The 15,161-nt window shown below is 40.2% G+C and overlaps 1 protein-coding gene across 2 annotated transcripts in view; it reads right to left on the bottom strand.

Moving 5' to 3' along the window:
* The window catches only part of elapor1 (endosome-lysosome associated apoptosis and autophagy regulator 1), a 126,978-nt gene that overhangs the window by 53,295 nt on the left and 58,522 nt on the right, over positions 1 to 15,161 (bottom strand). For both annotated transcript variants that reach the window (XM_048553234.2, XM_048553235.2), the window contains 3 exons: positions 12,057 to 12,162; positions 7,921 to 8,070; positions 6,540 to 6,628 (listed from right to left, as the gene is read on the bottom strand). In XM_048553234.2, the coding sequence (XP_048409191.1) occupies positions 6,540 to 6,628; positions 7,921 to 8,070; positions 12,057 to 12,162 (345 nt within the window). The remainder of the gene's footprint in view (positions 1 to 6,539; positions 6,629 to 7,920; positions 8,071 to 12,056; positions 12,163 to 15,161) is intronic.

Here is a 15,161-nt window from a genome sequence, read left to right as displayed (position 1 = left end):
TGGGACCCAAAACTGCACACAATACTCAGCCATGATTTAAATGGAGGAGTGGACTTGAGGACTCCACTCCTATGTTGTATGGTCTTAATACTCCAAATGTGGACTGACCAGAGCCTTATAAGGCCTCAGTAGTACATCCCTGCTTTTATCATCAAATCCTCTCGAAATAAATGCCAACATTGCATTTACTTCCTGACTACTGACTCAACCTGCAAGTTTACCTTGAGAGAATCCTGTACAAGAACTTCTGAGTCTCTTTACACTTCAGACTTCTGAATTTTCTCCCCAATTAGAAAATAGTCCATGCTTTTATTCTTCTTACCAAAGTGCATGACCTCACACTTTCCCACATTGTACTCTATCTGCCACTTAGTTGTCCACTCTCCTAACCTGTCCAAATCCTTCTACAGCCTTCCCACTCCTCAATACTACCTGCCCTTCTACCTATCTTTGTATTGTCTGCAAACTTAGCCAGAATGCCCACAGTTCCTTCATCTAGATCATTAATGTACAAAGTGAAAAGTAGTGGTCCCAGCACAAACCGCAGAACACCATTTATCACCAGCTACCATCCTGAGAAAGACCCCTTTATCCCCACTCTCTGCTTTCTTCCAGACAGCCAATCTTCTTCTCATGCTAGCACCTTGCCTCTAACACTGTGGGTCCTTATCTTACTCAGCAGCCTCCTGTGTGGCACCTTATCAAAGGCCATCTTGAAGTCCAGGTAGATAACATCCATTGGCTCTCCTTGGTCTACCCTGCTTGTTACTTCCTCAAAGAATTCTAGCAGATTTGTCAGGCACGATCTCCCCTTGATGAAACCATGCTGACTTTGCCCTATCTTACTGTACACTTCCAAGTATTGAGAAATCTCATCCTTTATAATGGACTCCAAAATCTTACCCACGGCCGAAGTTTGGCTAATCAGCCTTTAATTTTCCATCTTTTGTCTTACTCCCTTTTTAAACATGGGTATCATGTTAGCTATTTTCCGGTCCTTTGGGACCCTCCCTGACTCTAGCGATTCCTGAAAGATCAGCACTAATGCTTCCACTATCTCTTCAGCTATGTCCTTTAGAACGTGAGGTATAGTCCATCTGGTCGAGGTGATTTGTCCACCTTCAGGCCAATCAGTTTTACTAGCACCTTTTCCTTGGGGATGGCCACCACACTCAGCTCTGCCCCCTGACTCTCTTGAATTTAGAACATAGAACATAGAACATAGAAAAGTACAGCACAGTACAGGCCCTTCAGCCCACGATGTTGTGCCATGGAATAATCCTAATCCAAAAATAAAATAACCTAACCTACATTCCCCTCAATTCACTGCTATCCATGTCATGTCCAGCAGTCGCTTAAATGTCACTAATGACTCCGCTTCCACGACTACCACTGGCAAACTATTCCATGCGCTCACAACTCTCTGGGTGAAGAACCTCCCTCTGACGTCTCCTCTATACCTTCCTCCTAACACCTTAAAACTATGACCCCTCGTGGCAGTCAATCCTGCCCTGAGGAAAAGTCTCTGGCTATCGACTCCATCCATGCCTCTCATTACCTTGTACACCTAAATTCTATTCCCTTGCCACCATCCTCCCCCAAGTCTGAGCAGACTAATGACATGTTTCTCATACTTGATCCAAATTAATACATTCAAATTTGGGGTACAAATAGGCCGTTTAGCTCCTCAGGCCTGCACCACCACTGAATCAATTCATGGCTGATCTATTTGCCTTAATTTGCACTTGTCCATCTGCTCCCCAGTAGCTTTGAATTTCCTTGTTTAAGAATCTTCTTCCATGTTGAAATATTCAATAAAATAAGCTGCACCATCCTGAGGTACAATTTCAAAGTTCCACCACTCTCAAAACAACTGCATTCGTCCTATATCCACTGGTTCTCAACCACAGGGTAACATTATTTCTATATGTGCTTTGACAAAACCATTCATGAATCTCTGAAATGTCAATCAAGTCATCCCTTAGTTTTTTAACTTCCAGTGGAAGCAATGCCAGTCTGAGCAACCACCCCAAATACAACAAGCCATTCATTGCACACAGCTATCTAATAAGCCTCTTCCGAACAACTTCCACATGCTTATATCCTTCCTCGAACTGGGAGACCAAGACTGCACACATTTGTTGAGATATGATCTCACCAATATCTTGTTTATTGAAGCATCGTTAACATACTTACCTTCTGGGATATTACTCATGTTTTCCACTGTGAAGGCTGATGCGAAGTAATTATTCAGTTCCTTAGCCATTTCCTTGTTCCCCACTACTATCTCTCCACTGTCATTTTCCAGTGGTCCAATGTCTACTTTTGCCTCTCTTTTGCCCTTTAAATACCTAAAGAAACTCTTACAATCTTCATTTATATTACTGGCTAGTTTACCTTCATATTTAACCTTCTCCATCCTGACTTTTTTTTTGTTGCCCTCTGTTGGTCTTTGTAAGCTTCCCAATCCTCTGGTTTCCCAATGTCCTTCACCGCAATATATGCTATCTCTTTTGCTTTTACACTATCCCTGACTTCCTTACTCAACCATGGTCGCCTCATCCACCCCGTACCATGCTTCTTTTTCTTAGGGATGAATTTTTGCTGTGTCTCCTGAATTACTCCCAGAAACTCCTGCCATTGTTGTTCCACTGTCTTTCCTGCTAGGTTCCTCTTCCAGTCAATTCTGCCCAGTTCCTCCCTTATAACTCTGCAGTTGCCTTTATTCAGCTGTAATACCGTTACCTTTGATTTTATCTTCTCCCTCTCAAACTTCACAGTAAATTCTATCATCTTATGATCACTGCTTCCTGAGGGTTCCTTTACCTTAAGCTCCCTTATCAAGTCGGCCTCATTGCGCAACACTAAATCCGGTATTGCCTGTTCCCTTGTGGGGTCCACCACGAGCTGCTCCAAAAAGCCATCATGAAGACATTCCACAAACTCCTTTGCTTGCAATCCACTACCAATATGGTTTTATCAGTCCACCTGCAGATTGAAATACCCCATGTTCACTGTGACTTTGCCGTTCTTACACACATTTTCTACTTCCTGGTGTACCTTGCACCCCAGCTCCTGACTACTATTTGGAGGCCTGTACACAACCCCAACTATGTCTTTTTTCACCTTTACAGTTCCTCAATTCTACCCACACAGATTCTACACCATCTGACCCTATTTCGTTTCTTTTGATTTAATTTCATTTCTCACTAATAAGGCAATTTCACTCCCTTGGCCTACCTGCTTACCTCTTCAATGGGACGTATATCCTTGGATATTCAGTTCCCAATCCTGGTCTCCTTGTAGCCACGTCCCTGTGATGCCTCCCACGTCATACCTGCCGGTTTCAATCTGCACCACAAGACTTAGATTTCCTTTCACTTTACCTTCTCCCGAATGCATTTCAATCTTGAGTTTTGACTCTCAATGTCACAACTTCTCACCAAATTCTGTACACATTACAATTTTAAAACAATACTCCAAAACCAGAACTTGATTAACTCCATACACAAAGGAAAATATCTGCGGTACGCTGTCAAAGACCAGAGCAAAGTTTTAATTCAATCCTTTGCTTCATACCTCACTACCTATGCAACTGAGCTACTGGGAGCATTTCTTGTGGAGTCATGTGGAGTGAGGTGGAATTGCTCACAACTATCAGGACCTTTGCGTTTACAAGCCTGTGGCACCAGAACGCTACAGGGAGTGTTACAATGGGGAAATGGCCAAACCCCTCTGATTGTTCAACGAAAACAAAAGCCCCAGTCTGTCATGACAGTATTGGTGGTTCCCCTCTCCTAATTACCCTTGAAACATCGAGAGAAGCTTATCTTTCCCCATGTAATCTGTTGAAAGAAAGAAAATCCCTGATCCCTACTTTACAAGTAACAAGAAACTATTTATTTATTTAACCAAACAATGAACAACTTAACAGGATTACTAACAGACTGACAATTTCCCTTTAGACTACTAACTACTCCCTAACTGGGATAAATTCTACTGGAATGCTGTTTAAATAAAGACAAGTCCCACTAATATAATTAATAAGAAGTAATAAATTATAACTTAATCTCTCCAAGTTCTGGAATATTCTGTTGTTTCTTTTCTCTTAACACTTTTCCTCGTTTAATTCTGCTGCCAGGGCTGTTTTATCTCTATAATTTCTTTAATGAGAACTTTGAGCTAAGATACCATTGTACTTTTGATTAATTAGATGGGCTTTCTCTGAGAGCTGAATGGTGCTAACTCTGGCAGATGGCGGATCACTCTCTCTTTGAAATGGCAGGTGGTTCTCTGCCAATTTTCAAAAAACACTTTCTTAAGATGTTGCAACAAATCCTCACAAAATGATTGGGCTCAGACTGACAACACCATCAGCTTTCAAATTCCAATTGACCTTGAATCACTGAGTTCTGGATTTTATATCATTTGACTAAATTCAAACCCGTTGTCATAACATCAAAACAAGCATAGTAGGAACTGCCGATGCTGGAGAATCTGAGATAACAAGGTCTAGAGCTGGATAAACACAGCAGGCCAAGCAGCATCAGAGGAACAGGAAGGCTGACGTTTCTTCAAACATCAAAACAAGAATGCTGTTTTGTCTGCCACCTAAAAGACTTTGACATACTTGTTTCACTTTTTGAGGCTCTCTGTAACTGGCGACTTCAGCTGATGCTCACAGATATATTTTTTTTAAAAAATTTCTAAGCACAGACAAAGCACAAATCTCCCAAAGGAACTTCCTGCCTTCCAATTCACAATGACTCCACCCAACTTTGTAACAGCAGGAATGACCTTTCAAACTGCAGACAGCAACCCTGAAAATGTCTCAGGGAAGAAGCAAGCTCACTCCCTGCTTCCAGGACGGGGATCTGGAAATGCTGGTGGAGAGGAAGATGCCTAGGAGGCAATGCAAGACACAGCTAGCCTGGCAGACATAGCAGCGACAGTCCTGATTTAAGAGGGATGCCCAGCAAAAACACAAGTTGTTCAATGATCTTCAGCCCTCCCCAAAGGGAAGTACCACCATCTTTTCCCACTCACAGGAACACCACTCACTCTAACTCTGCCACTGCACACATATTTCACCAAGACTCATGGCCTACAACTCTCAGTACTGCATACATCATGTTCACTCAGGGACTCGTGCCATTGCATCTTCCAAAATCATGAATCGTTTGCGCCATCTGTATTTCTTACACACTGCATCTCTCTTGCTCATGCATGGCCATGGATGCATTTGTATCCACTTCTTTCCTACTTATTACTCACCTTTGTCTCATCACTGAGATACTGATCTAATCCCTAGACTGATCTATCATCAGCATCTTGACTGTCCTACTTGTAAGACCTGTACTCCTTGCACCCCGAGAACTAACCATGGCCAGCCCCATGTGGTATAGTCTGATAAGCCCCTTGATTGACTGTAGTTCCCCTTCACCCCAACTAAGGAGTTTTCCCCTTTGACTTTCACACATACCCATTCGCTTGAATCACAAACAATGTGCTTGCTACATCAGCTGCTGATACATGCTGCAGTTCTGATGTTGATTTGGCACAGTGCCATGGAGTGGCACGTCCACCCCCTGACTGACTGATAGATTGACATTTCAGTGCTTTCCACGGTTATAAGCTACCTGATTCTCCTCATGTTAAAAGCCAGTTAAATTGCAGAGGCTGGCAGCAATAAAAACAAGTTTAGATCTATTAGGTGTATGTGTCCATGGAAGCACAGAAATAACCTGCATAGATACACAAGATATCTGGAGTGGTCAGTGCGCAGAGTGATTAAATCAGAAAATATGGGTCACAAGTGTCCATCAGCTTCAAAGTAATGTTCTTGAAGGACTGAAGTGATGTCTGAGTTATTCTGAGAGTAGACATGATTATGTGATGAAGCTGGTGGTTTGCTGATGCACAGTTGCATATCTGAAAGTGAGAGGAGGATAGTAGCAATGGACCCTGTGGAGAAATTGTACAGAGGAGGCAACTCTCAGATGGCTGGGACAGGCACTTGATGAGCTGTAACCACCAGGTACACCCCGTGTTTTAACTGCCAGGAATTTGTGCCATCCAGTTTCTTAATGGAGGAGAGGAGAATTGGAAGCTGGAAATTGGGCAGGTTGGAGCTTTAAGGAAATGCAGATACATGGAAATAAGGATGTCACCATTCGTGGGTGAGGTTTTGAAGTCACTATTTTAGGTTTCAGTGAAATATTGGAAGGTTTTTTTTCAATGTTAGGAATGATTGTTACATTCTCACCTTATTTTGTTACCTTATGTGCTATTACTCTCACCACATCTGGAAGGAGAAACTTCCATACAGAGACTGAGGAGAGCCTCAGTATTAGATTTTACTCCTCTGAGGTCCTAAGCTATTCTGTTCACAAGAACATACAACATTCATCACAGTGGGTGGTGCTAATGATATTGCTGAATATTAACCCTTTCAGACCCATCTGTAAACAGTAGGTGGCCATCTGCAAAACGATTAGCATATCAGTTAAAATCCCACAAATTCTCTCTAAGATAATTACCTTTCCTTCAACATCACATGGTGTATGTGTAGAGAAATAGTCCTTTCCTGAGCATGGAGGTCGTGGTTTGCATGTTCCTGAACCAGGCTCTGAATCAAAAATAACACAACGGATAAATGCCATGGAATCGAAGCACAGACAATGACTAAGATCCAATTGTGACGAATAAAACTAGCAAACAGATCTCAAAATATTTTCGGCACAAATATACCCAAGAATTGTGCAAGCCAAGGTATCAATAATCTTCAAACATTTTATTCCTCACATCTTTGGGCGTAAAATTAAAGCAATGACACATGGAGCATTAGCTGATGCATCACATGGGAATAAAACAACCATAAGGAGCCACAGCAAAGGCAACCATTTCTTTTCTGCCCTCTTGGCTGCTATGATTATCTTAAAGTATTAAAGGGTTCAGGGTCACAAACAAACTGTTAGTTAATTCAAGCAACTATGGTTGAGGGTGTTGAGCCATTGAATTTTTAATTATCCAGTTAAGGAAGTAAGCACTTTTGACAGAGATTACTTAAGGATTGTGTGAATGTCAGACAAGTGCAAGACCAGAATGGTTGTGATGGGTGTCGATTATGAAGTAACCTCCAGCTTTCACCTTTCTAACCTATCTGTAAAAAGATTCTGCTTGGATGAAGTCCTATAGAAGTATGTGGTTCCCACTAAACTGTGTTCCAGCAAAACCACACACGTCCATAAGAAGAGAACAATGCAAACGTGCATGAAAAAGAAGGCAAATTGAAATATTAAGGAGGCTTCTCATTTGCAAACCTAAAAAATGGTATATGCAAGAAGGAACAGAAGTCATTGAATGAGAGATAATGGGAACTGCAGATGCTGGAGAATCCAAGATAACAAAGTGTGAAGCTGGATGAACACAGCAGGCCAAGCAGCATCTCAGGAGCACAAAAGCTGACGTTTCGGGCCTATGATGAAGGGTCTAGGCCCGAAACGTCAGCTTTTGTGCTCCTGAGATGCTGCTTGGCCTGCTGTGTTCATCCAGAAGTCATTGAATGGATGAGTTTCCTTATATATGTGAAGTAACATCCTACTTTTCCCTCTTTACATATCAAAAAGTTGGAAGACCAAAGCCCTGGTGCTGCGTTGTGTGATATTAGCTTGCTGTTAATATGGGTGTGTGAAATTTCTCTCTTCACCATTTTAACATATTCAAAATAAATGGACCAATGCCTCAAGTGGCAAGAACAATTTTAGATGATGGCTTTATTTGTCTGTACATTAGTATCTTTACAAAAACAAAAGTGCTCATTTGATATTTGTTGCATGAGTGCTTAACTTCCAAAATAATACATGAATGTGATTAGGGTATGATACAGTTAAAAATGATTTCATTTCAGTCATCTTTTACCTGAATATTTATCTTTTTCACACGCTTGGCATGAAGTTGCTGCTCTTGGAGAATAGGTGTTTCTTGGACATAAATTACAGCGGGAGGATCCAGGTTTTGCATTAAACGTGCCTGGTTTACACGGAAAACATTCTGATGTATAGGCTACTCCTTAAAAATAAACAAAACCAGATAGTTGTTGACAAAGAAAGACAAAGTTTGGTGAATTAATTAAGCCAGATGTTTATCCCTTTTGTAACGATCAGCATAGTTATATAATTTCATTGACCAATTTTCATTTCAGTCCAGAAATGAAACTGGACACAAACGACAATGATGATATCTTTACACCAATTTACTTTCTCCTGTGAACACTTATCAAATATAATCAGTGCTACCTGCAACCAGTTTCTGTTCCCAATCACAAAAGTAGGCACCATAATATTATACCTGAATTTATATTGCGTCTTTCTGATCAACAGGTCTCAAAGTGCTTTGCGCAATTAGTTTGGAAATCCAAATGTGGTCAAACAGGACAAAAGTTCCATTATTACAACAGCAGACACACAGCAAAGTGGTGAGTAGCATGTAATCAGTTGAGACAGTATTGTAGTGCAGCACATCAACTGTTATGTAATATTTAACATAGCTCAGCTATCCAAATGGCCAGTAAGATCCATCATTTTGAAGGGTGTAGATCATTATGTTCCAAAAGAGCTTGCAAACTGGAGGATAAACCAAAGTTTCATGCACTTTAAATTAAAATTTACTCACTCTATAGTGTAACATTTTATGTTGCATTTAATTATAAATTGATGACAACTGTATACACAAGTGCCCCATTATGGGAAAATATAAACTGTGAGGATCCCTTGGTTATATATCTAGATACTTTCTCTCAGTCCACCATGATTAAAACTGGTAGATAGCAGAAGGATTCATATTATTCAAAACATCACAAAATCGTATCAAGGATAATTGTGCACAAAATAAACAGATTTTCTGTTTTAAAAGGGTTCTATCAGGCTGAACCTACTCAGCAATTTTCGAACATGAAAGCAGGAGGCTGTGCATGGACAGCACCAGGTAACCATACAAAAATAGTGATGAGCAATAAAGTACTGCTCAAGAGCAATACAATGTCTTTCAAGCAAAATTCTATGTGATCATTCAGGAAGTTGCTACGAGCAAATGCCACATTTAACAATCACAACATGAAATATAGGAATAATCTTTCAAGAGGCTTAATAGAAATGCTTTCAAAACCTTTCAAACAGGGAGGATTTTGTCTCAAAAGACATTTTCCATCATAGTTATTTAATCCTCCCCTGTATCATCATCCTCTGACACATTACAAATCAGTACATTTCAATAATCCTGTATTCTACGTAATAAACAGGGAGACAAAGTAACACTGCAAAGATTCCCAAATGTACAGCCGTTCTGCTAGTCATAGGGTTATATATGTCAAAAACACCTGGGGTGTAAAGCCTTTAGGATGAACTTGTGTTGTGCTGCTCATGGCTACACTGATTGTGAAAAATGGGCATCATGGTTTGGATTCAAAAAAAACCAAGATCCACTGACCGGAGATTAAAATCCTAAACTACTGAAATATGGTGCGAGGGATTAGCGCACAATAAGTGTCCTTATAAAGAGCTTACTGAACAGGTCATTACTAGGCTAAAAAGTGTGGTCCTATGTCAGGAAACCCACACAAACACAACCAATGTAACTTGCAGATTAGCCACAGATCACGATACACAGTTATACAACTGGACTAGAAGATGAACAGGCAATGCACACAAAAGTCAACGAACCCCATTCACAGGCTTACTTTCACACATCTGTTTTTTGTCGTGGAAATGAACAATATAAGAGTAATAGGAACCCATTCAGCCCTCCAATCCTGCTCTGCCATTTAGTATGGCCATGGTTGACCATCCAAACCCAGTAGCTGCTCCTCCTTTCTCCCCAGATCTTCTTTTAATCCTAAGAAGGATATCTACATCTTTTTGTAAGTCTTCATTTCTTTTTCGCTGTGGCTGAGAATTCCACACGCTTGCTGAAATAACTTCACAGTGGCCAGTATCCCATCACCAAATCACCCTTTATTACATCTGGACAGTCCCTGACACTGATCTAGGTTCCTCCGAACCAGCTCTCAGAATGAGTAGAATAGTTGACATTCCTGTTCTTATCTGTCAGCCAGAGCTGTCTGATTGGGGCTGTTAATCTGGTCCTGTCAGGGAATTTGTATTCTATGAGTTGACTTTGTTACAATCATTAAACTTAACAATTTTGGGTTGAAGAAATTTCTCCCCATCTCTCCTAAAAGGCCTATCCTTTGTCCTTAGACTGTTGACTCCTGGTTCTAGACTTCACGGTCATTCAGGCTAACCTCCTGCATCTACCTTGTTCAATTTTGATAGAATGTTATGGGCTTCTAATGAGCACCCTTTCATTCTTCTAAACTCTAAATTATATTCCTACCCAACTGAGTCTTCCCTTGTGTGTCAGTTCTGATATCCAAGGAATCAGGCCAATAAAACTTCTTTGCACTGCCTCAGTAGCCAGAATATCCTTCCTCAGTTAAGAAAACAAAACCGCACACTATACTCCAGGTATAATGTTACCAATGCTCTGTTCAATTACAGCAAGACATCCCTGCTCCAGTCCTCAATTTTCCTTGCCATGAAAGCCAACATACCATTGCCTTCTTTACCGTCTGCTGCACCTGCATGCTTCATTTCAGTGAATAGTGTACTTCGTCACCTAAGTCCCATTGCACTTCCCCCTTTCCCAATCTGCCTCCATATTTTTGCTACCAAAATGGACAATGTCACATTTATCCACATTATATTGCACTTGCCATGTATACTCAACTTGTCCAAATTGCACTAATGTTGCTCTGCATCCTCTTCACAGCATACCCTTCCTCTTGCTTTGTGAAATTTACAAACTTGGAGATATTACATTTAATTCCCTCATCTAAATAACGTATGCATATTGTGATCAGCTGGGATCCAAGCACTGATCCCTGCATTACTCTGCTTGTTATGACCTGTCACTCAGAAAATGACCCATTTATTCCTACACTTTGTTTCCTATCTGCCAATCAGATCTCTCCATGTCGGTATACTACTCACAGTCATATGCACTTTAATTTTGCACGCTAATCCCTTATGTGCAGCCTTATTGAAAGCCTACTTTGTCTCCTATTAAAATAAATTACTCTTTGGAGGTGGGAAACACTGGAAAGGCCATCTTTATGCTGATCTCCAATTGCTCTGAAATGGTAGCAGTGACAATTGAGATTCAAATGATGTTTACAACAGAAAGAAAACAGCTAACATCAACATTATCAAATTAGAAGGTGAAAAGAGGATTGCAATGCAGTGGGTCACTAGACTGCAGCAAATACTAGATAGTCAGGATTTTCTTCCAGATATATAGTCCAGAATATTGTGATGTTCAATATTTGCTACAACCCTGTGATCAGCATAACTAAGAATATCTATTCATTAGAATTAACCAGACAATAGGTAAATAAACTGCCTTAGTTAGGAAGCACATATAGGAGATCAGCTGCCTTCTAACAACCCAATTAACTTTCCTTTCCACTGATTCCAAGCAAAGCATATGGAGAGAGATGTACCACCATTCTGCACTACAAGTCAAAGTTGAACTCAATCCCATTGCTTGGGATGTAGGCCAGGCCCAAATGAAAGAAGCAGGCTCTCGGTTCTGAAAGGCATTGGTGAAACAGTAGTTTTTAATCAAAACAATTTGACAGCTTTCACAGTCCTCTTATTTTGCCACTGCCAGCCCTTAAATTGATTCTATTTAATTTATGAGCCCGGGGGATTGTCACTCATAAGCACTACCTTGTCGTATCCAATTTATATGAAAATAAATCTTTATAGATTCCCAAGAGAAAGTCAATTCAGTACAATTTGGGTAACCAAAACAATGACTTGAAGCAAGTCAGATGGCATTTTGCTCTATTACTTTCAACTATTTTCTTCTCATGAGATCATGATTCAGGAATTATCTTACATAACCACACAGCAAACAGTAGCGAGGAATTGACTTCATCATGAAATACTTACTTTTAAATAGACTATTTCATTTGCTCAGTCTAGCTTCCAACATACCTGTGATAAAAATGTTCCTAATGAGAACCGGCTTCAGTATTTGCATACCCATTGAAAACCCTGTTGTTCGCCAGTACAAGACATTATTGCCACGATTCAATTGCACCTTTGTAGAAAAAAAAGGCCATTACAAAATTTGAAAAGAATACTAGCACTACACTGTGGAAATAAAAGTACGACTGATAGGGTACGGGGGTGAGTATGGGTGAGATGCTCTTTGGAGAGTCAGTGTGGACCTGTTGGGCCGAATGGCCTGTTTCCACACTGTACGGATTCTATAAAAATAATTGTGCAGGTCAAATGTTAATAGAATCGATACTGAGACTGAAGAACTCTGCACATGAGCAGATTTATCAATATAACGGCGATATATAAACTTGAATTTTGAATTCGTCTTCAGTCATGAAAAACACAAATTTTGTTGTAATGATTCCAGCCAATCCACAACGCCTGTTCTACTCTTAAAAGTAAATTAATCCCATGGATTTAGACTGCAGACATGCTGCACGATTGTGGCTTTGTAGCAATGCTAAATTATAGTGGAAGTTTGTGATGCCAAGGCTAACCTGATGTAGGAGCAGAGTCAAATGTTACTTCCTGAAGGCAGTAATTGCATAACAACTCAGTATGGCATTACATGAAATGCAAATCCACTGAGCTGCCAAAATTAATTTGCAATATGCACAAGTTCCTTTGATGCCTGGGCTCTTTCTGACCTATATGAATCAAAAGTTTACAAAGAGATCCTTCCCTTCCCATTCGCAAATATGTATCATATATGTATTAGATAGTGGCACTCTTGCTTCTGGGTCACAAGGTTCTGAAATCATATCCCATATCTTAAATTGAATACAAAAGCATCATGACTGACAATCAGTGCTGCACAGAACAAATGTTGCACTGTTGAAGTTGCTGTTCTTTGCGATGAACTGATATGCATTCTCAGATGTATGTAAATTATCTTGTGGCCCTGCTTTGAGGAATTACTGGGGAATTATCCTCAGTGTCCTGGCACATAATTATTCCTCAAACAGATTTACTACATTCTTATTTGTAGGATCATGCTGTGTGTAAATTAGCTGCTATATTGCCCACAGTCCAACAGAGAGTATCGACTATAAAATGCTTTAAGATTTCCAATGGCGGTGAAAAGCGGAAACATGATTGCAAGTCATTTTCTACACATGCATATATCCTGCTAAACACAAAGCTCACTCAGAAACAGGACAAATAAAGCTCCAGTCTTAATGGAAATGACAGCGGAGGTAGCAGCTGTTCGGTCAATCACGCTTGGGAAGGTGCTTCAGCTTGAGCTGCTTATTCTATACCCATTTCCAATTTGTTGTTCAGTCAACAAAAAAATTTAAAGTAACAAAAGGAGCAAAGTGTTAAAAAAATTCTGAAGTTAGTCATTCAAAGGGAGGAGTAGCAGAAATGGTTCTGGGCTAATAATGCAGAGCTCAGGGTAGTACTCTGGTTTTAAATCCAATGAAACATAAATTAAACTAATGAATCTGGAATTGAAAGCTAGCTAATCATGGCCATGATAGCTATCATCAATTGCTGTTCAAAAACCTATCTGGCTCATTAATACCCTATTTGTGAAGGAAATCTACTGTCCAGACTTGATCTCGCCTACCTCTGAAATGGACAAGCAAGCCATTCTGTTCAAGGGCAATTAGAGATAAATATCAAATGTGGGTCTTGAAGTAACATTGGCAGCCTCATGAATGAGTTTAAAAAAGGAATGTATGCCATTGTGCAAATGTGTTCTGAAAATGACACATCTTTTCCAAGATTAAAACCAACTGTAAACAGGGGAATGACTGTTGGAGAGCAGTCTTACAGTACCTTGCTTTTGTTCATGCTTGACATGGTAAGGGGGAAGGAGATATCAGGCCTTAAGATTGTGAAACGTGTTGGGTTTCCAGGTGTACAAACAAAAGTAATGAAGAGCGCAATCGTTCAGTCATTCTTCTTGGCGGCATTACTTTGCAGTTATTACTCAGTGGTGCTATAGTAATGCAATAGTTAGCACAAATACAGCTTGGCACTGGAACGGCAGCTGCTTGGATCAAAGATGGAAGCCGCCTATATAAGTACGGTGTATTATGGAATCAAACTCCTGAGCATCAGCCCACTGCAATCAATGGAGATTTCATCTCCTGCTTCTATTACCATTAAAAACATTTGAGCACAAATTTTAGACCTTTGAAAAAAGTTCTTTTGATATTGGTTTGGACCAAATAAAACCCTCCTGATTTTACTGAGACTCTTTTGTGTGTCCCCATTTCTAGACAGAGTGGAAGCCTTTTTCATTTCGTTGGCAGTTCATATGAGTGATCTCCAATCAGATTAACGGTTTTCCAAGCTCTAGGTGTTTAACAAAATATTCCCTGACCAAAATGCCCCTGATCAAACTCAATATGCAAAAAGAATCTCCAAAAGGAAAATAAAAATCTTTGTAATGCTTGGAAAATCGCCATAAACCTAGACAGGCCTCTAAAAAAGGACCTTGAGAAATAGAGTGGGTTGTCTGAGTCACTGAGTGTGGGAGACTCTCTTTTTAATAGAAGGAAAACTCATCACTGCAACAGACAGATTAACAGCTTGTGCACAGCGTACACGTGTGTGCAAATGTTTCCAAGGAAATAAGGCTGCGTCACGGTGAAATGATGTAGCAGGCCCTGCCTGCACAGAAGCTGGTTGCCATCTTATCAGCCATTTTGATGTTCAGAGAAATCCTTCAGATTACTTTCAGTTTCTCTGAACTCAAAGTGCATTAAAAATCCCAATCAGAAGCTGTGAAGATAAATATTTCACTTCTCATCCAAACTTTCACCCCCATTCCCATTACAGATTCTGACCTAAGCTCTATCATTGAAATCAGTAAGTAACGACTTAAAACCAAAGATGCTGCCCACCCTTAACTACACTCATATCCCTTTTCTGTGAGGAACTAACAAGCAATATACTCAGCAGTCAGCCTCCCCCTTGGCCTTATAAATTAGAAAACGGTTCATTACTTTAAAAAAGGGAAAACAAATTCTCATAAATGAACTGGAAATAAAATGAGATCATGTGCAACATACAGACATTCTCTAT

The sequence above is a fragment of the Stegostoma tigrinum genome, chromosome 21 (assembly GCF_030684315.1).
Source record: "Stegostoma tigrinum isolate sSteTig4 chromosome 21, sSteTig4.hap1, whole genome shotgun sequence".
Classification (NCBI taxonomy): Eukaryota; Metazoa; Chordata; class Chondrichthyes; order Orectolobiformes; family Stegostomatidae; genus Stegostoma; species Stegostoma tigrinum.
Note: the sequence above shows the minus strand (reverse complement) of the source record. Positions and strands in the feature narration are given on the sequence as shown.